The following is a 27,509-nucleotide window of genomic DNA, read 5'->3' as shown; positions in this document are numbered from 1 at the left end:
AAATAATCTGAAAAGGGATTCCACTCTTCCACAAAACCTTTGTCACTAGGGTTCTCTTATTTTAGCTGTCAACTTTGCCAATTAATCCAACTAAAACATAATTCCTTTCTTGTTCTTTAAAACTACGAGGGAAGAGCAACTTGAGAAAGAGGGGGTCTGAAACCTGGGCTTGCACGCCCACCCCCAGCGCCACCTCCCATGTTGTTCTGAAGGGTTCCCCAACCCTCTGAAGTAGGTTTTCAGTTGGCACAGAAGGCCAGGGGGCGGTAACAGTAAAAAAAAGTACCGTATTTTCCGCTCTATAGGATGCACTTTTTCCCCTCCAAAAATTAAGGGGAAATGTGTGTGCGTCCTATGGAGCGAATGCAGGCTCCTTGGCTTCAGCGATAGCAATGCGAAGCTTCCAAAGCACAGAGGGAGCGCTCCCTCCGCGCTCCGGAGGCTTTGCGTTGCTTTCACTGAAGGCTGGAGAGCAAGAGGCGTCGGTGTGGAAATAATATTTTTTTTCTTAATTTCCCCTCTAAAAACTAGGTGCGCCCTATGGTCCGGTGCGCCTTATAGAGTGAAAAATACGGTATTCAACCAAGAAATGTGTTGGATTTTATGTGCACCAAAAACAGGGATAGCTGGATGACTTGGAGGCGGGGCAAGCGCCATCTTTTCCTCTCATTTTCCACGCCACATCTCACTTGGCACCAAACCTATGAGAAGACTGCCCAAACCAACCCATGATTAAAAAACTTTAAAAGCATTTTATTCGCACACTGTATTTGCCACAGGCTGGTTAAATACCTTGAAGGTGTAATGAGCATATGTCATTAATATAGCCAACGCTCCACATGTAGTCCAGCTAAGGAAAAACATGCAAACAGCTATGCACAACGTTCTTCGCGTAATCAAACTGGGCTCTGGTGGAAGCCGAGAGGGTCTGGCAAATGCAAACAGTCATAATTTAATAATAATAATAATAATAATAATAATAATAATAATAATAATTTATTATTTATACCCTGCCCATCTGGCTGAGTTTCCCCAGCCCCTCTGGGCAGCTCCCAATCAAGTGTTAAAAACAGTACAGCGTTAAATATTAAAAACTTCCCTGAACAGGGCTGCCTTCAGATGTCTTTTAAAGATAGGATAGCTGCTTATTTCCTTCACATCTGAAGGGAGGGCGTTCCACAGGGCGGGTGCCACCACCGAGAAGGCCCTCTGCCTGGTTCCCTGTAGCCTCACTTCTCGCAGTGAGGGAACCCCCAGAAGACCCTCGGCGCTGGATCTCAGTGTCCGGGCTGAACGATGGGGGTGGAGACGCTCCTTCAGGTATACAGGACCGAGGCCATTTAGGGCTTTAAAGGCCAGCACCAACACTTTGAATTGTGCTCGGAAACGTACTGGGAGCCAATGCAGATCTCTCAGGACCGGTGTTATGTGGTCCCGGCGGCCCCTCCCAGTCACCAGTTTACCTGCCGCATTCTGGATTAATTGCAGTTTCCGGGTCACCTTCAAAGGTAGCCCCATGTAGAGCGCGTTGCAGTAGTCCAAGCGGGAGATAACCAGAGCACGCACCACTCTGGCGAGACAGTCTGCAGGCAGATAGGGTCTCAGCCTGCGTACCAGGTGGAGCTGGTAGACAGCTGCCCTGGACACAGATTTGACCTGTGCCTCCATGGACAGCTGTGAGTCCAAAATGACTCCCAGGCTGCACCCCTGGTCCTTCAGGGGCACAGTTACCCCATTCAGGACCAGGGAATCCCCCACACCCACCCACTCACACCCTGAGCAGCCAAACATTAATCATGTATAAAGTATAATGGGTCAGCTCAGACACCTTGCCAAACTACGATTTGTGCTAACCAAAGTTTAGAACCTATGCAATAGACATTTTTCTGGCTCAAGCTAAAGGAGGTACACATTGCCCTTCAGAGGGTGTCCTCGTGTCCATAGGGAAAAGTTTCAATTTCACTCTGGCACAACATATATAACGCAGCTGCGTCAGGCGGCTTACCAAAATCCTTAACTATGAGGGTCAATTCATTTCACAGAGTCCCGAATTTGCTGTTTTTCGTATTCTTTCCCTTCCATTTCTTTTTTAAACTAATAGTTTTGGTATTTATGAATACTACTTAAAGATGCCACATCCTGGTTTTCTGAAAATAATGTTACCCCTAAACATGCAAATAAACATTTCACCTTTCAGGAAAAGGAGTTACAGTATTACCAAATATCTCTTTTGTACATTGAAGTTTAGTGAATCCAGTCTGTTTTTCAATTATGTATATTTCCCAAAACAGATGTTAGTACTACAGAATTATAACAGCACAAACACATTGGAATGGTTTAGCTTCTTGGGGGTGGGCAGTTTCTAGGAAAAAAATGTTTCTTGGACAAATCCTGAGATAGGAATCAAGCATTCTGTGGCTTTCTGGGTCAAAGTCTAAATTAAAGCGTGATTACTTTTTACTTTGCCCGGATAAGATGAGCAAAGTCAAGGGCCATGGATTTTGGCAGCTGTATGTTTCATTCTGCCTGGTACAATAAGTATAAGTGCAGAAACTTGCTCCAATTTCCAAGAACTAAAATTGAAAGTAAAATCAAAGACCTCCTTAAGCCCACAAATGATATCTATCCTATCTAACCTTTTAAAAAATAAAAGAAGGATAATAAACGCAATCTGATATGATTAGGCCAAGGAACAAAAATGGAAGAAAACCACCGCAGAACTAGAACAGAAATGTAACAAATGGTTTATTCCTTCATGAAATAAAAAAGCTTTTATGCCCTGTTCAGAATTTGATTGAAAAAGAATGGCATTTCAGCTGGAAAGGAAAATTACAAACTGGCAATGGTCAGTTTGTGAACGATGTCCTGGACTAAACAAGTACCCAACTATTAACCCTATTACCTCTGACCATTTAGTATCCTTTGGTAGAATGTGATAAGGTTCTACCTTATGCAGAAAAACCTCTCTTTAAATGCAAGTTAACCAAATTGCCCTTACAGCCACCATCTCACAAAGATGCCACTAAAAGCTAGTAAAATATTGTACAATCTTCTACAGTCCCCATGAAAGTTAACCCATTCTCTCAGCTAGTTAAGAACTATCCCCAGGTTTAGTATAATCACTGTTTAATAAGTAGGCACTATATTTTCATCTTTTATCATTTCACCCACATAAAATAAGAGCAGTTGGTGTTTTTTTTACCTGGCCAAAGCTACATGCAATGAGGATGAGATCCTTAGAAAGGAACTGAAGAGTTTGCCACACCAATAGGCTATGCCGGTCCCAAACATAAAGAGGATTAGAGATACAAAAGGAAACCACAAATTCTGGTTGTTCGGTGTAACATCCACTTCTGGCAAGGATAATATATCCCAGATTCCTTTAAGCCAGTTAAGCCTGTGGGGGGAGAAAACACAAGATTATAGTTGTTTGCTTTACTTGCTTATCAAAAAATTATAATTAATCCTAATTTCAAATGCTTTTTTTTTTAGTATGTATGTTACAGATGAGGACCTTTATCGCTGCATGAAGAATTCCATGGTGTAGTGGAAAAATATACAAGCAGGGAACTTACCCCAACAAGAATTTAACAATATTCACTATTGGTTCTACTTTATAGGGTCTGGCTGCTTTAGTAAGTGCAGGTACAAAATCTGTGCAATGACCTAGAACAAGAAAAATGTATATCAAGAATCAGATGTGGCCAGTAAATTAAAATATTAACAGAAAAATCATAAATGTTTCAAAATTCAGGATATATTATAACCATTGTTAAATGCTAATTCCACTGCAGTAAAACTTCTATTTGTCATATGATGTCATTACTAATGCACTGGTGGTATGGGGAAACAGACCGACAGAAATTATTTACGGTAATAGTTGTATTCAGTTTTAGACACTGAATATTTGTGACACAGAATTCTCAAATATGAATATATTTAAATGTGTTTTCCCCCCAGCTTGCAGGTCTGACCAAAATGAAACTCCTGCCCTAAAGGGCAAATAACTTGGCGGATATTTCCCTAATGATTTGAGAAATCAAATATAACTCAAGCTTTAAAAATGTACTGACTTTTAAAAGTGCTACTTAGCATTGTAAGGAGTTTGCTTTAAAATACATTCAAGTCGATAAGCTATACAATAACTAATGTTTATTCTAGCTCCCCTCCCCAGATTCCTATCAGTATCTATGTGATTATCAACCACTTTACAACAAATCTCAGCATCTTTTTTAAAAAAGATAACAAAACGATTGCCGAACTACCAATGAAATGTACAATGAAACTCTGTTTTCTAGTTTTATAATAAAAAACAAACCTGCGCTTAAAAATCTTTTCACGAAATGTTACCTGTTGAAATTAGGGACCTTAACTGTCTTCCGTAAGCAAGAAGAATATTAGAAATTATGTACACGGGCAGCGTGCCACCATGGAATCTTATTACCTACAAAACAAGAATGTTTTATGGAAAAAATGGAGCATGCAAATATCACCACAACAATTCAATATCACCACAACAATTCAATACTTACATAGTGCTTTTTTCTAAATACTTCACATACATTATCTGAGTAATTATTAAAAACCTTTGAGACATGCCTATATAACAGGTGGAAGGGCTGAGGCAACAAAATGGCTTGCTCAATACCACCTAGCAAATTCATGGGTGGACTGAGATTTCATTAAAAACTCCCAATTTATATTCTTAACCAATATGCTACGCTAGCTCTCAGGATATCTTTTTTCAAGATAAAAATGGGCTCAGTTTCTTTTCCACAGGCATGAGTACCACACATTCTAGTGCCAAGAAAAAGCACACAGACATATCAATCTGTTACTCAAATCTCAAGTTGCAATCAAGTACATCAGCATTAGCATGAAGGGGTAAGGATGTGAAAGCAGCAATGCTCCCATAATTGTACATACAAACCCAGAACAGGGCTTCAAATTTAGCACAATCAAGTTTCAGACTGTGATTAAAGATGGCCACTTTAAAATCAGAACTGTAGCTCTAGCCACCTGGGCAAATCAGGCCTGAATTATCTTGTGATTCACCAACATGTGTTCTGACTTGCTGGTTGTTTACCCATCTAAGGGAGGCGGCAAAAAAATAAATTACCAACGCAATAAATGATGGCTGGTCTGAAGCATGACAAGCTGTGTTGACCTGGTTTAAGTTTATAGGATTTAAGCAAAACTGAATTTGCACAAGTAAGTTTCATTTGCTATTCTGTTGCTGACTTGCCCTGCTTTAAAAAAGGTAAAGGGACCCCTGACCATTAGGTCCAGTCGTGGCCGACTCTGGGGTTGTGGTGCTCATCTCGCTTTATTGTCCAAGGGAGCCGGCGTACAGCTTCTGGGTCATGTGGCCAGCATGACTAAGCCGCTTCTGGCGAACCAGAGCAGCGCATGGAAATGCCGTTTACCTTCCCGCCGGAGCAGTACCTATTTATCTACTTGCACTTTGACATGCTTTCGAACTGCTAGGTTGGCAGGAGCAGGGACCGAGCAACGGGAGCTCACTCCATTCCGGGGATTCGAACCGCCGACCTTCTGATCGGCAAGTCCTAGGCTCTGTGGTTTAACCCACAGCGCCACCCATCTCCCACCTGCCCTGCTTTAGAGACAGCTATTTAAGGCTTTTCAGTCTGCTTCCGATTTTTCATAACTGCTTTGTCTTCTTTTTAAAAAGGCACAGTGCAGTAGCAGCAAGTGCTGGCTGAGAGGTGCGGTCTGATGTTCTGGGAACTGAATTGAGCATATGGCCTTGAGCAAGTCATTTGTTTGGTCTACATTCAAGTTATTTCTTGCTTCCCAAAAAATAACTTCCCAAGAAATTCCCACAGATGTAGACAGTACTGTTTGTTCTTGACGTGATGCGTGGATGGAATTGCCTGGCGGCAGGAAACCTGTAAACACATGCAATAGCTGGACCTCTTATGAACAAAGCATTTTCTGCTTCCGCCCATCCACCCGACCCACCAGGCTCCATGGATGGGAATTATTTGGCAATGTAGACACCACACCCCTATTTTGGGGAGGCATCCGTTAGAACAGCTGGGACTATCTTTTATGAACTACACCCTATTGTTACAGATGCATGCTACACTCACGGAATACATTTTATCAGATCAAGGTACGTTATCATTGTTTTGTTATCTTTATGCATTATCAGCTTAAGGTTAAGTGAAACAAAACTTTCTTACCTGACCAAGGACTTGCAGAAAAGAGGTCTTGACGGTTACCTAGTTGCAACACACATTTTAAAAGGTAGCTTTTTTTTTTACACAAAACAATAATATAGCATAAGAACAAAATAATCAGAATACTCTCAGTTACTATGATAAAATAAGGTGTGCAGTTTAACAATCCAGCAGTATCCCTGGAGGCCCAAAAAGCCTTGGTTTGTTTGCATTATTTTCAGCTGGTGAACCAACTGCAATCCCTCCTAGACACTGACTGCTGGTCCACAGGGACCCATGCTCTTATGGGCTCCGCTCCAGATCAGGCTGCTGCAATGTATTGTTCTGCCTTGGAAGACTGTTTGGAAACTTAAAATACAGATGCTAAGCTCCTATGTGGACTGACCATCAAGATCATATTTTGTTAGTTGTTAAACATAACATACACCAACTGCCAATCCATTTCCAAGCATAATTCAAACTTCTTGTGTTCATGGGTAATAATAATAATAATAATAATTAATAATAATAATAATAATAATAATAATAATAATAATAATAATAAATTTTATTTATATCCCGCCCTCCCCCAGCCGAAGCCGGGCTCAGGGCGGCTAACAGCAATAAAACAGTACAAAAGTACAGCATAAACAACATTCTAAAATCATTCATTATAAAATTAATTAATTAAGTAAGACCTAAACAGTTTAGGACTCAGGAACCTGAAGGCTTGCCCAGTTACCACATGTTTGTGCCCAATTATCTGAGGTCTGGTGGGGGATTATCAGCATTGTGCATGTAGAAATGTCCCTCCCAGCGAAGTCCACTTAGTACAATTATTATGCCTTTTCAGTACCAAGGTAAGATTTTTCCCCAGCACAGAATGTTTGCCCAGGCCGTTGTTAAGCGTCACCTAGTTAAGTGTCATTTTATGTTTTTTTTAAATGACAGGCAACTATATTTTATTTTTTGTTATTTTTTATCCTCAGAATTACTAACAATAGCAAAATGTGCATTTTAGTGGAAAATAAATAAATACAGCACTCTTAAAATGCTCACTTCACAAAAGGTGAAAGCTCAATTATTTAAAATATTTCATTACCCGCACTTCACTGCAAAGCAATCCCAGAGTGGGTTACAATTTAAAATTCGGATCCATGTAAAATGATGCAACCATATTTGGTAAAACAAGGCAGTCCATTTGCAATCATAAGGAAACACTGAACAGGCCTAGGCACTAATTACTGAGCAAAGACCAGGGGAAATAAAGAATTCCAAAACTGGGGTGCCATTACCAAGAAGGCCCTCTCCAGTCTGACGTATAACAAACATCAGCTGGCTGCAACACAAACAAAGGAGCTTTATTTCAGTTGTGCATTAAAAGGCTTCTACTGACTGTCTTTTACTACAATACAGAAAATGGGCACCCTTGTTTTGAAGGGAAGTAGGGGAAATGTAACTCTCTTTTTTATACTTACTTCATATAGGCTTTTACTTACTTCATATTTGCAATCTGAAGATGAATAAATGTTCAACGATGGAACAGCGGTGTCATTTTCAGGCTGGGCAATGTGAAGCTTTGCAGAAATCTCAGTTGAAGATGGAACCCTGTGGTGGTTAGGTTATGTTTTTTTTAAATATTGGTCTGCAATGAACACTTGTCCAATCTAAAATAAAGTCTGATGCGATCTTGTTAAGTGTGCATGGCATTATGAGACAGGAGAACTCATTTTGTGCAGGAGGATACATTGCTAGCTTTTGCTGCAGGTTCCACTGGTTGTTTTTTTTAATGATGAGCTAAAACCCAGACATTCAGAGCTGTCATTCATTTAACAAGTGGCACTACCGCTTATCAAAGTTTCCATATCATTCAGACTTTGAAACTATGGTTGAAGCTAGTTTGCAAACTCTGATTAGCATAGGAGCCATGGTTTTAACCAGTGGAGATAACACTGTCAGCAAGGCAGTGAAGAGACTACTTGAACCTATGCAACGTATCTTTTCCAGATCATTGCTCAAGCTTCTTCCAATTGATACCTTTTTGGAATTATTCTAGGAGAGGCATACACATGGAAGCATCATGACAAACCCATGCCTCATGTGGACTTGTGAAGAAACGGGCATTAGTAGGAATCTTCTGGCTACTTAACTATTACAGTGGTATCCCGCAAGACGAACGCCTCGGAAGACGAAAAACTCGCTAGACGAATGAGTTTTTTGTTTTCTTAGCCGCTTCGCAAGATGCATTTCCCTATGGGCTTGCTTCGCAAAACGAAGCTTGCCCCGCAAGCTCCGGGGATAGCGGGGAAGCACAGCGCGTCTTCCCCGCTGTCCCCGGACCTCTTTTGAAGCAAGGGGTGGCGGGGAGAAGATCGCTTCTCCCCGTTGCCAGCCCCGCAATCTCCGGGGACAGAAGGGAAGGCGCGCGCGCCTCCCCCTCTCTCCCCGGACCCCTTTTGAACCAAGGGGCAGCAACGGGGAGAAGCGATTCTCCCCGCTGCCCCTTCCCTTGCTTTAAAACAGGTCCGGGGAGAGAGGGGAAGGTGTGCGCGCCTTCCCCTCTGTCCCCAGAGATTGCGGGGCAGGCAATGGGGAAAAGCAATCTTCTCCCCGCCGCCCCTTGCTTTAAACAGGTCCGGGGACAGAGGGGAAGGTGCGCTGCGCTTCCCCTCTGTCCCCGGACGGTCTCCATAGGAACGCATTGATTGATTTTCAATGCATTCCTATGGGAAACCGTGCTTCGCAAGACGAAAAACTCGCAAGAAGAAAAAACTTGCGGAACGAATTAATTTCGTCTTGCGAGGCACCACTGTATTCAGTGTTTTGTTGTTACACATGAAAGCTTCACCCTTCCTTAAAAACTTTGACATTAAGATCATTTGCTATCCCAAATTTTGTGGTACTATTCACCTGCATATTGTGATAACGCATTCATATCATATATGGAAGTCCTAAGGTGTGACACTTTTCAGTGACGTAAAGAAATCAAATAATGTTAAACTCTTACTGTGACAAAGTTAAAGAGTCTTCATAGGACCATGGTATATGAAGCTGGTACACAGAAGGTTTCCTTTCTGAAAGAAGCAAATGAAAGTACATAATAAAACAAAAGAGCCAAGCACCTGATGAAATACGGTTTAAATCAGGCCACTACAAAAAGACTCTGCTACAACAAACAAATAAACTTTTCAAAACGTATCACGCTATCAAAAAGCAAGTCCAAGGAGTATTTTGCAACACCTTAGGTTCTGCTATGACATGAGAGACCAAGAATGAGGCCCAAATGTCATTTGACTCTCTTTTTCTCATAAAACAGCTATAATGTAAGGTTGTAGAATTATATTGAAATGTAACAACAACTGAGATAACGATAATGTGTAATTCTCTTATTCCAATAACCATCTCCCAGTTGCTCACAATCTCTAATGCTCGGCATTTTAATTTTTTTTGCTTCTTTGCCAATGTGTCTTGTCTATTTCAATTTTGCATTGAGCCACACTTCTCATTATTCACGTCACACTGCAGACTCAAGCAGCACGGCAGACTTAATATTACGGCTGTGTGATATCATCATTTACCCGATTCCAACTCTGCAGGCAGGCACGGTGAAAGAAATAGAAAGAGGCTTAGGAAGTACAACAAGAGGAAAGAGAGATGGCAACTGTGCCATTCAGCAAGATAAATGGGAAGGTTATTCACAGAACAGAAAATGTATGTTCACTTCATCCATTTTCACTCTTAAGTGGCATTAGATTGCCAACTTTAAGGAGAGTGTCGTGCACCCAGTTCAAGTGGCAATTTTAAAAATGTCAGGCTTACAATGCATAGGTTTCCTCTCTGCACTGGCAGGGCATGAGGATGATAAGGTTCTACACATCCTTGCTGGCATAAATGGGAGATTTCAAGACGCCAAGCTTCTGTGATTGTTATCATAAAGCGAAAAAACCCAGCCCCATAAATCGGCCTTTGTAGTGCTAACATCCAAGTACTACCCAAGACAAAGCGAATCAGTTTGGATTAGGGAAAGGATAACTACAAAAGATCAAGTAACAAACTGGTAGTCTGCTAACACAATGGACAACAAAAGACCATGCCCTGTTATTAACGCTAACCTGCAAGATCTGGGGTGGGGACAAGAGAAGAACTTCAAGAGCAATCCAGGTTCATTTTAAATGTTGCGTGCCTGCAGCATAATGAACCAGTCATTTTACCACTGTGAACCCTGAAAGCTGCTGACTTTAACGAAATGAATAATATTTGCATCCTATCCACATCACTATGTTTCCAATGGGTCTCTCTCTCGCTCTCTCTCTCTCTCTCTCTCTCTCTCTCTCTCACACACACACACACACCACATATACCATCTCATACATATGAACTGAAACATAAGCAGATTCAAAAACAAATTTAGGCATCTTAGGGATACCAACTACATTTGCACATATTTAATTCCTCTTTAGCTCACACAGGGAGCTATATATACCACATCTAAGCGATCAGAACAGAGTTTAGAATAAAACTTAGCTCAGTGGCAACACACATTTAGCTGGTTTACCAGGACACACCAGGTGCTCACCAGTGATAAAATCATCAAATAAAATTCTCACTCCACACCCCATTAATGAAGCAGAGTCATGAATCAACTGTCACATCTCAGTTACCGCTTGCATTAGAAAATATTTTAGCTTCATTTGGGGGGAAGAAACACCCCCACCCACCCACCCACCCCTTATTTTCACACCAATCTTGTGATGCTCAGGAAATACCACAATAAATAAGGGATTAATAATATTAAAATCTATGGACTAAAATGAATTTTGCCTTTGCATTAAAAGTAAGCTTAAATTTGCCTTCCAAGTACCCATCAATTTTTAAATCAACCGATAAAAAAAAAAAGTTCTTGTAACAGAGTCCTTTCCCCCCTTACCCATGATCAGAGCAAACAAAAAATAATGGATTCTGAAACACACTCTAAATGGCTGATTTAAGCAAACATCTCCACATGCTGATACCTTAGCTTATTTGTAGTTCACTAGTTCACCTGCTAAACTTGAGATAATAGTTCAGATGAAATCTTCTAGATTAACAGACCTTTCAGACCTGATATACAGTGGTGCCCCGCAAGACGAATGGCTCGCAAGACGGAAAACTCGCTAGACGAAAGAGTTTTTCGTTTTGGAGGTGCTTCGCAAAACGAATCTCCTATGGGCTTGCTTCGCAAGACAAGAATGTCTTGCGAGTTCCTGCGGGGTTTTTTCCCTTTCCCCCCTTTTTCTAAGCCGCTAAGCCGCTTATCAGCTGATCCGATCAGCAGATAAGCCGCTAAAAGCCGCTAATAGCGCTAATCGGCTAATCCGTCAATGGGCTTGCTTCGCAAGATGAAAAAACCGCTAGACGAAGAAAATCACAGAACGGATTCTTTTCATCTTGCGAGGCACCACTGTATATCTATCAGCTAGCAGAGTTAACGTAATATGAAATCAAGCTGGGGTACTGCAGAAAAGTTGAGCTGAATTGTAGAGTGCTTTGTAATGAAGTGGCAAGCTCAGCTACTGAAACTATACTTCAAGAAAAGAAGATTGTTATGAAATCTCAGCAAAACTGAAGAAAAACGAAGAAAAATTGAGATATTTTAAAAGCAGGGAAGAGCAAGGTGAGCCTTAATATTGGATGTGCCTTGCTCAAATGTGAATCAGTAGGTTTCAATATAGTGCATGGAATACTGCCCACATCAGTAAACAAAGCCCCCCAAAAATCAAGTAAGGTTAATTTTACAGCAAGTCAGACTACAAAATGACCTGAGAAATGAAGACTACAGAACAAATGACATTACAAAAATAAGAATATGTGAGTAATGAGGTACATGCAAAGGATTCCCCCCCCCCTCCAACACTGGTTTAAAAGTGATTTCTGGAAATAAATTTACCTTTAAGCGACTGGCAGCTGCTCTCTATAAGGATGTTAAAAGCTTGGTATATCTAAACAAATGTAACAATGCAATACATGTTAGTTTACTAGAACTCCCTAAAAGAACTAACCCAAAACAGAAAACTTATGTACCTGACATAATAATAATAATAATAATAATAATAATAATAATAATAATATAATCAGTATTTATACCTGACCAAAATGTTGAAGCTGAACCTTGTGAATAAGGCCAGTTGAATTTAATACGATTTTGCTTGAAGAAAGTCCTGTAGAAAGCATTGCTTCATGTCAGAAGTAGTCAGTAAATTATCATTCTTACATATTTCATTTCTATACCGCTTTATATTTTTAAGAAAAATCTCAAAGCAATTTACAGAATATTAAAACATCAATAAAACAATCTGAGGAAAGTCAAAGATAGAGTATACAGTCAAAGCAACATACTTAACAGAAAACTAAAATATTATCTTAAAGATTTCAGTGTTTAGAGCCACAATTAACAAGAAATAATTATTTACATGGAAACCAGAATCGTGCATTTGCCAAATGCAGTGAAGGAGGCCTACCAAATGAAAAAAGGTGGGTCACAGGAAGCTGTACTGTTCTTGAAGCTTCGTTAAAGAACTCGCAGTCCAAAGTAAACTGCAAAAAGGAAATACAAAGTGATTTCTAGAATTTCTGGCAGTGGTTCACATAGCATTTCATCCTCACAAAGTGGAAAACCAAGAAAAGGTACAGTGGAACTTCGGTTGTCGAATGCTTTGGAAGTTGAAGGTTTTGGCTTTTGAACGCTCACAACCCGGAAGTGAGTGCTTCCATTTTCGAATGCGCCTTGGAAGTCGAACGGCTTCCGAGGTGCGTTTCTCCATTTTTTCAATGGATTTTGCCGACTGGCAATTGCGCCTCGGTTGTTGAACGTTTAGGAAGTTGAACAGTCTTCCGGAACGGATTACATTCGGCAACTGAGGTTCCACTGTATTAAACTTCACACCAGGAGAACTGGGTTCGAGAACTGACTCAACCATAAACTTAACAAATCACCTTACAGTGGTACCTCAGGTTACAGACGCTTTAGGTTACAGACTCCGCTAACCCAGAAATATTACCTCGGGTTAAGAACTTTGCTTCAGGATGAGAACAGAAATCGTGCTCTGGCAGCGCGGCGGCCCCATTAGCTAAAGTGGTGCTTCAGGTTAAGAACAGTTTCAGGTTAAGTACGGACCTCTGGAACGAATTAAGTACTTAACCCGAAGTACCGCTGTATTAGTAAACAGAAATAAGCATAGTGGTCATTTCTGTATCACCTGCAAATGTTCTGCAGATTCTCAAACGTGTCATTTGGAACTAAGGCGTATTTTAGGCTCTCTTGTGGAGCCTAAAACATGGTTTGTGCTTTACCCCAGATACTACAGAGGCAAACAACTCTTGCAGTCAATCCATCAATAGTCTAACACAGGCACAGGCAAACTTGGCCTTCCAGATGTTTTGGGACTACAACTCCCATCATCCCTAGCTAACAGGACCAGTGGTCGGGGTGATGGGAATTGTAGTCTCAAAACATCTGGAGGACCGAGTTTGCCTATGCCTGATCTAACAGCAAAGACTTGGCTCATTTGTTAAAAGAAAGCAATAGTTCTCATCACCAGTTATGGCATGCGCTAAAAAATACAACATTTCAGGAAAAGTTATGTAAAATACTCAGATGTATTGATTTTAAACACACACAAACTAGACACCCCTGTCTATTACCTTATTACCATTGACGGCTGGTACATGAAGCACAAGATGAGACAAAGAAGGATATTCTTGAAGTTTCAGAGTCACGGTCTAGAAAGACAATACATGCAAAAGTAATGTTTAACTGGCCTGAAAAGTGTATTTTGAGTCTTTAAAAAAAACCATGGTGAAAATAATTTCGAAGTCTCCAACAGAGCACTTAAACCACAAGGAAAAACTGGAACTGTTAATTTTATCACAGAAGCTCTTCAAAATGTGTTTAAGTGGATTCAGGAGTGTTTAAGTGCACAGAACATTTATATTCTCTTAAATAATGAATAAATAAACAAGTATTTAGTTTTCAAGGAAATGGTGCAATTTTTACCTTAACTGTTGGCAGTAATTCAGTTTTCCAACTCAAATCAACACCTCGCAGACTGTAGAAAATTAAGATAAAAATTATTAGAAATTAGAGAACCATGATAGATGACGTTCATGAATATTTATTTCAAGTTCCTTGTGCTATATTTTAATTGGTAAGCAAGTTTAGAAAGCAACTCTAATATCACTATTATTGATACCTATAGCTAATGTGGTGTAGTGGCCAAAGTGTCAAATTAGGCCTTTGTGGAAATGTAGGTCTAAATGCCCCCAGGCAAGAAACTGTAATACAATAACCACATCTAAAATTATGGAGATAAGACATAAAAAGTTTGACTCTGGCCACAATTCTGAAGTGTTTAGAAGCTTTCACTTCCATTTTAGAGTCACTGTTGTTGTTTAGTCATGTCCGACTCTTCGTGACCCCATGGACCAGAGCACGCCAGGCACTCCTGTCTTCCACTGCCTCCTGCAGTTTGGTCAAACTCATGCTGGTAGCTTCGAGAACCCTGTCCAACCATCTCGTCCTCTGTCTTCCCCTTCTCCTTGTGCCCTCCATCTTTCCCAACATCAGGGTCTTTTCCAGGGTGTCTTCTCTTCTCATGAGGTGGCCAAAGTATTGGAACCTCAGCTTCAGGATCTGTCCTTCCAGTGAGCACTCAGGACTGATTTCCTTAAGAGTGGATAGGTTTGATCTTCTTGCAGTCCATGGGACTCTCAAGAGTCTCCTCCAGCACCATATAGTGGTACCTCGGGTTACATACGCTTCAGGTTACAGACTCCGCTAACCCAGAAATAGTGCTTCAGGTTAAGAACTTTGCTTCAGGCTGAGAACAGAAATCATGCTCTGGCGGCGTGGCAGCAGCAGGAGGCCCCATTAGCTAAAGTGGTACTTCAGGTTAAGAACAGTTTCAGGTTAAGGACGGACCTCCGGAACGAATTAAGTACTTAACCCGAGGTACCACTGTAATTCAAAAGCATCAATTCAGATTCACTGTAGCATGTTGCAATTTTTAAATCTGGACAAACTGTGGTTAATTTTAACTGTGCTTTGCTGAAATAAGCCATCTTCCAACTGTAATTTGTGAAGTTGGCTTGTTTCAGCAAACCATAGTGAACCATGGGTTGCCATACATTTGGAATTTCCCAGACATAACCAGAATACTGCTGTCGGAAGGAGTGTCTAGGCGGAAATCGGCAAAATGTCCAGGAAAATGCGGGTGTTTGGTAACTCATGTCAGAAGTGTTGTTTTGGGCAATTTGACTTTTTAAAAAGCTCAAAAATGTCAATTTTTTCCAATTTTGCCCAAAAAGCTCAATAACTTTTGGCAAAACTAAAACAAACACAACAACTTTGCCTCTCCCCACCCCCCAAAGCTTTTATTCCCTTCCTTCTCTGCAGAAACTACCCTTTACCACTGGTCCAGACATTTACTGTGTCTGATGTTCCTGCACAACAGCTAATTAACAAATAAGCTATTCTGCAGATTTCTACATGGACGTTATAAAGGGAATGCAGCAAGCAGACATAAACTCCCTCTATATATTGTTGTCATCCTCTTAGGGGAAGTTTAAGGATGTTTTAACAAAACAAAACAAAATTAAAAATTCTTAACTTGCCATTTTGTGCAAACATTTTGATTGCCGGTCAGTGGAAATAATAAAATAATGGCTAAGGAATACATGGAAGACTGTTAATGTATAAATTGGCATATTGCAAACAAATACTGGAAGGCCTTTCCTTAAGCAAGAACTATTTTGAGCACTGGAAATGCTTTCTCATATACTAGATAAACCATATGAAAGTGTTACAGTGCTAAATGTGATATTATAATATGGCTATATTAATGTTTTTTCCTCCTCTTTCTTCAGTATTTAAATATAACTGTAGGGTACTTAAGCTAATTTTGAATATGTTCAAAATCCACCAGTCCCCAGGGGAATCCTATTCATTAAAGCCAAATGCACAGCTAACCGTGGGATTATAGGGATTCTCCTAATCCAAGAAGTGGATTAAGGCAGGTTTAAGGGTGGCTTAAATTCCTAGTATGTCACAACAGTCGGAAGAGGCCAGAAAATGTAACACAAAAATGAAAACAAAACAGAACTAAGCACCACTCGTTTTAAGCAAATACAAAACCAAACCTTATTTTTAAAAGAACATTAAAAACAGCAATCATTTGCACAAGTATCTTCTGCAAACAGTTCTATTCTACTTGTTTATGAAATGTAAAATATATTTACCACACAGGTGAGGAACTGTTTATACAGCCATATATCCAACTGTTTGTGTCCTGACAGATAAAACAGGTATGTGGGGGAGAAAGAGAGGTAAGAATACACGTTATAGCTTGGCATACAAAATAGTGAAAGCATTTAAATCGTTTTCTTACTATAAATACATATGAAGGTAAGTCAAGCCGCAAAGGAAAGCAATTTCTCACCAACATACTGCTTTGACAGTAGACATGACTGTATGGTTTTCGATGGCTTGAGAGAGGGAAAGTAAAGTATTTTCCATCCGATTCCTGTTCAGAAAAGGACAAAAACATGCTGAACTGAAACTGTAGTAGTTTGGAGAACTGCTGGACATGGTTTGAGCAGACATGGTTTCCAATCACCATTAGCCATGTACAGTCCTGGACAGTCTACTGGGGGCGGGCCAAAAGCTCAGAAGTAGAGCACATACTTTGCAGGCAGAAGGTCTCAGGTTCAATACTTGGCATCTCCAGGTACGGCTGGGAAACAAGACCCGTCTGAACCCCTGGAGAGTCTGATTTGGTATAAAGTAGGGTTGGAGATGCGGGTGGCGCTGTGGGTTAAACCACAGAGCCTAGGACTTGCCGATCAGAAGGTCGGCGGTTCAAATCCCCGCGACGGGGTGAGCTCCTGTTGCTTGGTCCCTGCTCCTGCCCACCTAGCAGTTTGAAAGCACGTCAAAGTGCAAGTAGATAAATAGGTACCACTCCAGCGGGAAGGTAAATGGCGTTTCCATGCACTGCTCTGGTTCACCAGAAGCGGCTTGTCATGCTGGCCACATGACCCGGAAGCTGTACGCCGGCTCACTTGCCAATAAAATGAGATGAGCACCGCAACCCCAGAGTCGGTCACGACTGGACCTAATGGTCAGGGGTCCCAACCTTAGGGTTGGAGAACTCATCAAAGAAGCCCAAGGCTGAACTCCCTTCTGGGCCACCTTACAAGGGCCGTATGCTAGAGGCGAGTGGGGCCAGAGGCAAAAATGGGCAGCACAACAGTAGGCTGCATTCTACACACACCTATTCTGCATCCAAACAAGCATTTCAGGCAGGCAAAAAACACGTGAGTGTGGGCCAGGGCCAGTGAAGAGTTTGGCTGGTAGAGTGGAGTTGTGGCCCATGAAGAGTTCCAGGGATCAAATAAGCAGGCCTTAAGTTGCTGCATTTGCCTGCTGGGCAGCTTCCCATGTCATCTATCCCAAATTAAACAAGTTACAGTTAAAAGAAGAAATCAACGCAACTCACATTGTACACTGTATAGGACCATTTTGAAGTTTTAATCTGGATCCAGTTTACTTCTCCTGCAATCAAGCAACATCACTCTTCACACATCCAGGAATAAAATTCTTCCTCACTTCCTACAAAATTACCACCACTGTTTTGGTTTTTTTCACTTTCTAACTTAAAATAGTATCAAGTCATGATATCTGCCGAGGACCGGACTCCATACAAATAAGGAATAAGCTTAAGAATATACAAAGATCCATTTCCCTGAAGGTGTTGTACTAAACCACCCAATATTTAGTGACAATATTTAGTGACAAAGTATAGCACCAACTTAGAACTAGTTCGTTCTGCGAACTCTCCCCCTAAAATAATGTGGTGGCGGTGATGCAGTATGAAGTTGGTTCAAGAAGTCAGAGAAGCCACACACAGGCCATGTTCATATACTGTCAGAGACCAGGCTGAGGAATACTGCTCTGATGGGGAATGGTGGGAGCCTCCCCCTCCCCCGACCAGGATTCTGAGGCTGCCCAGGAGCAGTGGAGCAGTATAGATTTGGAACAGCGGTTTACAGAGGGGCACAGTTCTGAATACAAAAGTTGGGAAGAGCTGGGGGGTGAACAACAAAGTGAAGAACAGGAAGAGAGAGAGCTAACAGACTCTCTCCCGCTGGAAAGTATTCAGCCTATCAGTCCAAAGTCATGTAGAGCAGATAAGGTGGCTACACAAAAAGCAGGGTGGTTGCGATATCAGGTTGCAAGATGCGGAAGTGACTAGGAAGGAAGTAAGGGACTCTTTTTGCTTTGTCCTGCTTATCTACGGCCAAAGGGGGGGAGGAAGCCGAGACCTAGGAGCCTGACATATACAATGCTAAACCATGGTTTGGTGCTATGTGCACAAAATGGGAAAAGCCCAAGTAAAGCATCAGGTGGGAGAAGGAGCTGCTAGTGTTTAGTTTCAACAGAGATCACAGCTTATTTCAAACCCATTTTGCTTAGACTCACTACTAACCCTGATCTTGTATTTTTTAAAAAAGATAAGCTAACCTGTTAGTTCAGCAACAGATTCAGGGCTCTCTTCATATAATTTTGCAGGGTGCCTCAGAAAGTGATGATTTAACACTAGCATTCTCTTCTGTGGATCTTCTGTTATCTAAAAATTAACACGTGATTTCAGAAGAATTTTAACTTATGTTTTGGTCGCCATGAAGCATATTTATACTAAACCCAAGACAGAATATGGATTCAAATTAACATCATTAACATTAATACCATCACTATTTACAACAGTTTGAAATTACTCAGATAAGAACTGCTCTTTTCATGGCACATGCCTGCATTTCAAGAAATACAAACCTGCTTAGTGTTTTCATCAATAAGGTCAAAGAACGCTCGGATGGTAGCCAAGATCAATTCTTTACACCTATAAAAAGAGTGTAAGGGAAAAGGCTAGTTATAAAAACTACAGATAAAAATGAAATCAAACAACAAAAGAAGAGTCAATTCGGGTACCTAATCTGGTTCAAGCTGCTTACCAAACTATGGAGAGATGGTCTGTTGAAGCCCAGACACGAGGAATGGCTGAAGTCTATTTAAGAAGAGATTTCTGTTACTTCTTTTCAAAAATTACTAATGAGAAACATTTAATATTAGCTTAATGAAGAAAGCACATTGCTGAAATCCTGCCCACGGCTAAAATCCCAACGGCAGGGACTCAAAGGGCTAGTTTAGACATGCACAGCACAGCAGAACCTCTGCCTTATAGCAGATCTCTATGCCTCGGACTCATTGTGACTCAATGTCAAAATTGGTTTGGCATGTAGAATGGAGAGTGGCTATTTGGGAAGGGGAATGCTAAAAGTGTCCTTGGATATGTAAAATTTGATGTGTGGTTCTTTGGATCCTTCTGTTCAGACAGCTGAATGCAGGACTGCAGTCTTTAGACAGAATTCAAAAATTTACCGTATTTTTTGCTCTATAAGACTCACTTTCCCCCCCCCTAAAAAGTAAGGGGAAATGTGTGTGTGTCTTATGGAGTGAATGCAGGCTGCGCAGCTATCACAGAAGCCAGAACAGCAAGAGGGAATCCTGCTTTCGCTGCGCAGTGATCCCTCTTGCTGTTCTGGCTTCTGAGATTCAGAATACTTTTGTTCTTGTTTTCCTCCTCCAAAAACTAGGTGCGTTTTGTGGTCTGGTGCGTCTTATAGAGTGAAAAATATGGTGCTTTAGGCAAGCCCAATCTCTTAGTCATGTCCAGTAGGATTTCTTATTTCTTCCTGCTAGGCCCTTTTATCAGAAAAGGGATTTGGGAGAAAAACATTTATATACTGGCCCAAGCATTACACTTCTAATCTTATAGGGAATCCACATTTGTTTGGTAACAAGTGTCACTGTTTCCACTGGGACCGAGAGCTGAATCTAGAATACAACTTTAATCACTCCGGTTATAGTAAATGCCAAGGCAAGGATTAAATATACAATACCTTTAACAAGAATCCTTCAGTGTGTACAAGAGCCCTAGGGCTGCAAATTACTTATCCCCCAATCTGTAAATATTATTTTGATTTTAAAAAAATGGGTGCATAGTTTACCACAACACATAAGGCACTGCTTTGATGACTTGTTCGGGGCAGAAAAGCCAGTCCTGAACGAACTTGATAATCTCGAAATCCTCCCGCCACAGAAAGAGTCGTTAGATTCTTTATTTCTTTAGCCTTCTGAATCCATTTCTGGTTTACCGCTCTGTAAAAATCTTCCAGAGGAAAAAAAAATGTTTTCAACATTAGTTTAGCAGCATTTGTTTAGAGAAGTCCAAATTCTGAATCTGGAATAACTGAAGCGATCAACCACAATGTACATTAAAAGCTATACTTTCACACCGGATATTAAGAATCATCTGAGGACAGCAGTATCAAAAAGATATGTATCAAAACCACCAGCTAAATGCTACACAGTAAAAGAGAAAGGAAGGCGAGATACTCAAAGGAAATGAGCATAACTTATTTTTGAGTCTCACGGCTGATTCAGACACGACATTCTTCTTGGTTAGCACAAATGAGAGTCACTCTCACGTCTGCATACTTGGAAAGAAAATAATAATTGAGGTTTCAGTACCTATCTCTCACTCCTGATCAGGCCCACATACTCAATAATGGATAGGAATCTATCCAAAGGTGAGATCCATATATTGCCGCCTCAAACAGTACCTTTTTTCTGGGAATGCAGAGACGAGGCTGGCTCCCACTTATGCAAAACCATCAACAGATGACATGTGAATCAGCCCACACAATGCAAATTAAGGCAGCAGCTTTAGCAGTCCCAACTAAAATCAGTATTAGCTCAGAGGGGATGTGTTTAGAATCAGGCTGCAAAGACTTCCCAACACAATTTCGGAAATTGTAAATGTCAAGCAGGCTTTTTTCTTTTAAACAAACAAGAGCAGTACAGCGGACGCTCGGGTTGTGAACGTGATCCGTGCGGGATGCACATGCGCAACCCGCAGCGGCGTGTCTGTGCACCGCGGGTTGCAATTTAGAGCTTCTGCGCATGCGCGACCGCCGAAACCCGGAAGTACAGTGGTATCTCGGGTTACATATGCTTCAGGTTACATACACTTCAGGTTACAGACTCCGCTAACCCAGAAATAGTACCTCGGGTTAAGAACTTTGCTTCAGGATGAGAACAGAAATCGTGCTCTGGCAGCGCGGCAGCAGCAGGAGGCCCCATTAGTTAAGTGGTGCTTCAGGTTAAGAACAGTTTCAGGTTAAGAACAGACCTCCGGAACAAATTAAGTACTTAACCCGAGGTACCACTATAACCCGTTCCGGTTCTTCCAGGTTTCGGCGGTCCACAACCTGAAAAAACGCAACCTGAAGCGTCTGTAACCCGAGGTATGACTGCATATTTAAGTAATAAAACCAGTATGCTACCGGTATGTTTTACTTCTCCTTTGGGGGGATTTTATTTCTCTTTTTTGGGAGTACAAAAAACCTTCCATTTTCTCAGACATAAATGAGAGATTGGGAAAGAGGCCAACCGCTGAGGCAACTCTTCCCTTGTGGCTGCAGGCAAAAGTACGGGAGAAAGAAAAGGAGACTTGAAGGAGGAGGAGAGGAGGAGAGGCAACTCTTCCCTTGTGGCTGCAGGCAAAAGTCCGGGAGAAAGAAAAGGAGACTTGAAGGAGGAGGAGAGGACTGCTGAAGTGACAGGAGGCAGCAGCAAAAAAGGGCATAGATGCCATTAAACAAAAAAGACTTTAGAAATGATGCAAGCAGTTCCCACTCCAACAGTCAGAGCTGACTGTAAGGTGTGGCAGCATGGCAGAGGTTGACCTGGCAGCCAGGGGCGAGGGAAGGCTCACAGGCACTTGGCATGCGCCGTACGTAGTGGTGCCGCGCATGCGCAGTAGACAGCAGCGCCACACATGCACCGCGGGGCTGTTTGCCGGCAGCGCTGCTCGAGCGGCGTACGGACGGCAGCAGGATCCTCAGCTCACAGCTGCAGCAGCGTCGGAGAGATCCCGCCGCCATCCGTACGGCACTCAAGCGGCGGTGCCGGCAAATCGCCCCACAGTGCATGTGCAGCACCGCTACGTATGGCGCATGCGCAGCACTGCTATGGACAGCGCATGCGCAGCCGGGCGGTTTGCTGATGGTGCCGCTCGAGTGCCATATGGACAGTTGCAGGATTCCACTGCTGCATGCGGCTGTGCGATGGTGGCAGCTTATGCCGCCGCGCCCAGGGGCGGCGGGGCGAGCCCTCCACGGGGTGCCTTCTTGTCACCCCCTTAGAGGTGGCACCCAGGGCGGACCGCCCCTCCGCCACTGCTGGCAGCCTGGGGGTTACCTGCTCAATCGAGAAAATGCTGACAGTTGTAGGGAAAGATCTGCCAAAAAAGCTGCAAAACATCTTCATGGATGCGACAACGGCCGCGAGAGTTTTAATAGCACAAGGATGGAAGACTGAAGAAACCCCAACTAAAGAATCATGGCAAGAAAAATTGATGGACTATGCAGAACTGGCAAAACTGACATACAAGCTACGGGAGAAGGATAACTGTGACTTTAAAGATGAATGGGAACCCTTTACAAAGTATTTGAAGACGCAACAAAGCGAACTGGACTCCTTGGCTGACTTTGAATAAACATTCACAAACTTTTAATTGATAATAATCAGCTAAATAGTCTGAGGATCTTTACAACTAGGTAACATGCCGAAAACAGCACTTTTAGAGAAATCAAAGACTGGAACTGAGGGAAGTCCGGGGGTGGGTGAGTTCTGTGAGGGGAGGGAGGGAAAATGGGGGGGAAATAAGGATGATATGTTTCATTTAATTTTGAATAAAAAAGTTATTTTTCAAAAAAAGAAAGAGAAAATGCTGGCAGATTGCTTTTATTTTTTAAAGGGCAAAATAGCACAGCTGCTTCTTGTTGGATGCTGCTTCCAAATTCTGATTGTGAGAAATAAATTCATTGTCACCATGGCAACCATACTAACGGACTCCTGCTCCATTCGGAGTCTTTCGTTTACACTCATGCTGCAATAAACTTGATGCTAGCAATTATGCATATCGGCTAACTGCCTAACTTGCAAGCTGCTTGGGGCATGAGGGCTAAGCTCATGAAAAACAATGCACAGGATTAGTCAAGGTGACAGAGGTCTTGGTGATCAGAATTCTAACACAAAAGAATCCTTCACAGAGGAAACTGCATCAAAAACACTCGGTTGAGAAAGCTGCAAGTCATTCCATTAGACTTTGATATTCAAGGGATTCTCTCAAGTGTCCCAGTTCTGTCAAAGCTCAGGCATCAGGATAATAATCAGAGCATCCACACTTATATGAGAAAACCAAGGTAACCAACTTGCCACAAATGACCAAATAACCAACCCTTGTGTCTAAGTCTCTCTGCCAGTTACCAACTGCTCACCAACACTTCCCCAAAATGAAACCGACAATTAAGCTTAACGTTTAAGCTGTGCCGGGATACATTGGGATTCTCAGGCCCATTGCCAGTGTAGCCTGCAGCCAAAACATTCCCTTTATTACACATTGACTGAACTCATTCCAAAGGCTTTGAGCAAAACCTAATAAGAACATGGTACTGTACAGGAAATACGGGTTTCTAAATGGAAGCTAAACTATAGCTGTTTAATGCCCGCGTTTAAATGCCGCCTTCTAAAAGCAATGTTATACAGCAAAGGCACCTTTTCCTTCTGCCAAGTTTGGGTTGGCTCAGTTGTCAGTAGCCACACTCCTGAAATGTTTGGAATAGGGTTAAGTTGTACTGGCATGATTTACCCGAGCATAAATTACGCTGGCTTCGTAGGCGTGACACTGAATGCGATCCTGGTTGATAATTTATATGCTTAGAAATCAGAAGGGCAAGCTGCTGATATTTTAGGAACTTTGTTAGGAACTGTACGGAGGGTTGCTCACAGGATAATTCTTGGACTGCTTCCCTTGTTCTTGGCAAGGTGGATGCCACCGATTGCTTCTCTTGTTTGCCCCTGCTCCTGTTTAAGGTGAAAGAAGCTACCAGCTGAAACTAACAGAAGATTTGCAGCAAGATTCTACCCATATGCTGATACCACTCTGTCCTATGTCTCCCTTCTCATCTTAGCCCCAGTCCTGCCTCCAGTGCCTAGCACAAAGCTAAAAGGTAAAGGTAAAGGTACCGCTGACCGTTAGGTCCGGTCACAGATGACTCTGGGGTTGTAGCGCTCATCTCGCTCTATAGGCCAAGGGAGCCGGCGTTTGTTCGCAGACAGCTTCTGGGTCATGTGGCCAGCATGACTAAGCCACTTCTGGCGAACCAGAGCAGCACATGGAAACACCGTTTACCTTCCTGCCAGAGCAGTACCTATTTATCTACTTGCACTTTGACGTGTTTTCGAACTGCTAAGTTGGCAGGACCTGGGACCGAACAATGGGAGCTCACCCCGTCGCGGGGATTCGAACCACCGACCTTCTGATCGGCAAGCCCTAGGCTGCAGGCAAATCACGGAAGCCAAATCTAGAGAAGACCGAAGTATTTATGACTGACAAACACAGTGAGCCAGAGAAAAGAGAGACAACTCCCTTGGACGGTGCACTCCTTGTCCATCCCAGTGTCCCAGTAATAGCAGAATCTGGGAAAGCTTTTTACCAGCTCCATCTAAAGCATGGGTAGGCAAACTAAGGCCCGGGGGCCAGATCCAGCCCAATCACCTTCTAAATCCGGCCCACAGACGGTCCAGGAATCAGCGTGTTTTTACATGAGTAGAATGTGCCCTTTTATTTTAAATGCATCTCTGGGTTATTTGTGGGGCCTGCCTGGTGTTTTTACATGAGTAGAATGTGTGCTTTTATTTAAAATGCATCTCTGGCTTATTTGTGGGGCACAGGAATTCGTTATTATTATTTTTCCCAAAATACTGTCCGGCCCCCCACAAGGTCTGAGGGACAGTGGACTGGTCCCCTGCTGAAAAAGTTTGCAGACCCCTGATCTAAAGCAATGCTTTTTGCTCTCCTTCTTGGGTTAAGATATTACTGTTGCCACTTATGATTTAAGAAAGGATGGCAAGTGCAAGACGCACAGAACTGCTGTAGGAAAACGCTTGGTGGCTGATGTTGAAGGCAATACCTCACCTCCTAGGATTGCCAAGTTCCAAAAACATTTTATATGAAACATTGTGTGGCCTGTACAGCTTTCCTTGGCTGCTCCAGGTACAATGCAAGGTTTTGACCTATGAAACCCTGAATGGACTGGGCCCTCCCAACCTAAAGACTGTCATTTATTTTCTTAGTTAAATTTTAAGAAAGAGCCACCAGCTGCACTTCTAGGCCATGATCAAACAACAAGGGCAAGTAGAGACATTCTTGGCGCCTTACCCCTCTTACACTGAAAGAAACCTTCCCTTGGGAGTTTGTCAGAGCTTTGTCAGGGGAACTGCAAGATATTTTTGCCTGAACTGACATTAAAATGCATTAGGAGGACTAATATCGGGGTTATCTAGTACCCTTTTAAAATTACAGTGGTACCTCAGGTTATATACGCTTCAGGTTACATACACTTCAGGTTACAGACTCCACTAACCCAGAAATAGTGCTTCAGGTTAAGAACTTTGCTTCAGGAAAAGAACAGAAATCGTGCTCTGGCAGCGCAGTGGCAGCAGGAGGCCCCATTAGCTAAAGTGGTGCTTCAGGTTAAGAACAGTTTCAGGTTAAGTACGGATCTCCGGAACGAATTAAGTACTTAACCTGAGGTACCACTGTATTATGACATAAAAAGGATATTGATTCACATTAACAATTTTTTTTTTAGCCCTTTAAGGTATAGCAATCTTGCTGATGTCTAGCGAGTGGTCATATTAGGAGTAAACTTACCAGTAAGATATTGGTCTAAAGGCATTACAGGTGCAAGGTGAGGTGTGGCCTGAGTAACGAGGACATTGAGGAGTTCCACCTTGAAATTTTTAAGCGTCAGCAGTGCTCTTGCAACAAGGCCGCCCATGGAATGGCCTACTATTGCAACGCTACGTGGAGCAAACCCCTGGCCCTTAAAAAAAAGAAAAAGGAAGCATAAGGAAGAAATTATTTGACATCAAACACACAGAGATTGTACGAAATCACAGGCACCCTCCTGCTTAAGAGCTGATGTATTTGAATTCCGATGTACTTTATTGTCGTTCGCCAAAAATCAAGTTACTATAAAGGTTAAGACGGCAATTCAAGTACAGTTATTTGGATTTTGACTCTAAATCAGTAAGACATTTCTATATTGAGGGTGCTCAGCATAATAGTACAAATTGTGAAAGAAAGCAAATTTCTCATGCTAATCGCAAGATGACAATGAAAGGTTTTTCCTGAGCACCCCCAATATAGAAATGTCTTACTGATTTTATTTTATTTTTTTTAAAAAGGCAGAAAGGTTTCAGAAATGCAGTATCACAAATGCACAACCCTAATGTTTGAATGTACCAACCAGCAGGCTGATACAAAGGAGTAGTGGGATCTGCAATAAATTGTTGCAATTTGGAGTGCTATTTCCAGGGTTCCATACCATATTCCTAGATCCTGCATGCCACACCCATACTCATTTTCTACTTTCTCCTCTCTCAACAGTCCACCAATGTCCCACTGATATCGTATGCACAATAAGCATACAAAAATCCTCATAGTTGTATTTATGCAAATGTTGAGGCTCTGAGGCTGTGGATAGCTCCCCGCTTTCGTGTGGGTGGTACCAGTATAGATAGACAAGGACCCAACTTTCAAATAATGCTACTGAATGTAGTTGATCGGTCGAGAGAATTTCAAATACTGTGTTTCCCAAACTTGGGTCTCCAGCTGTTTTTGGACTACAACTTCTACCATCCCTGACCAGGACCAGTAGTCAGGGATGATGGGAATTGTAGTTAAAAAGAAAAGAAAAGCTGGAGACCCAAGTTTGGGAAACACGGCCCTATACCAAATCATGGAGATAGATAGGTATCCCAACCATAAAACATAGAGCAACAGTATTTCTCTCCCAACCTGCAGCTCTCATATCCAATACAGCTAATAATTTGACAGAATTAAATAAGTGCATAATGCTTATCTCCATACCTTATACAATTTAAGAATTACTTTAATACACTCATGCACAAATCTAGTTTGCTTTTGTAGACTTCCACCATAGAGTGCAACAAGTTCCTCATTGAAGTTGACGCTGAAGACATCAAAATGATACTTGAAGTCAGCATCTTCTGCCTTTCTGAGTGCTATTGACCCAAGGGAACGTACTGAAAAAGCACACATGAATTATTAGCAGCAAGTAGTTTAATATCTCTAGATTTTG

The 27,509-nt window shown here is 41.9% G+C and overlaps 2 protein-coding genes across 7 annotated transcripts in view; both read right to left on the bottom strand.

The window, feature by feature from the left end:
• Positions 1-27,453, bottom strand: part of LOC309525045 (GPI inositol-deacylase-like) — a 37,235-nt gene extending 9,782 nt beyond the window's left edge. Inside the window, exons 1-21 of the mRNA XM_082210393.1 lie at positions 27,278-27,453; positions 26,057-26,228; positions 20,283-20,443; positions 19,227-19,279; positions 19,048-19,114; positions 18,739-18,844; positions 17,714-17,769; positions 16,655-16,738; positions 16,455-16,504; positions 14,215-14,266; positions 13,863-13,940; positions 12,680-12,755; positions 12,306-12,379; positions 12,109-12,160; positions 9,190-9,256; positions 7,682-7,790; positions 6,207-6,245; positions 4,351-4,444; positions 3,576-3,666; positions 3,203-3,397; positions 793-928 (exon numbers count right to left, since the gene is read on the bottom strand). Of these exons, the coding sequence (XP_082066519.1) occupies positions 793-928; positions 3,203-3,397; positions 3,576-3,666; positions 4,351-4,444; positions 6,207-6,245; positions 7,682-7,790; positions 9,190-9,256; positions 12,109-12,160; positions 12,306-12,379; positions 12,680-12,755; positions 13,863-13,940; positions 14,215-14,266; positions 16,455-16,504; positions 16,655-16,738; positions 17,714-17,769; positions 18,739-18,844; positions 19,048-19,114; positions 19,227-19,279; positions 20,283-20,443; positions 26,057-26,183 (1,767 nt within the window). The 5' untranslated portion in view covers positions 26,184-26,228; positions 27,278-27,453. The remainder of the gene's footprint in view (positions 1-792; positions 929-3,202; positions 3,398-3,575; positions 3,667-4,350; positions 4,445-6,206; positions 6,246-7,681; positions 7,791-9,189; positions 9,257-12,108; positions 12,161-12,305; positions 12,380-12,679; positions 12,756-13,862; positions 13,941-14,214; positions 14,267-16,454; positions 16,505-16,654; positions 16,739-17,713; positions 17,770-18,738; positions 18,845-19,047; positions 19,115-19,226; positions 19,280-20,282; positions 20,444-26,056; positions 26,229-27,277) is intronic.
• The window catches only part of ANKRD44 (ankyrin repeat domain 44), a 218,599-nt gene that overhangs the window by 13,959 nt on the left and 177,131 nt on the right, over positions 1-27,509 (bottom strand). The window lies entirely within an intron of this gene.

This window comes from Podarcis vaucheri (genome assembly GCF_965113315.1).
Source record: "Podarcis vaucheri genome assembly, chromosome: 1".
Classification (NCBI taxonomy): domain Eukaryota; kingdom Metazoa; phylum Chordata; class Lepidosauria; order Squamata; family Lacertidae; genus Podarcis; species Podarcis vaucheri.
Note: the sequence above shows the minus strand (reverse complement) of the source record. Positions and strands in the feature narration are given on the sequence as shown.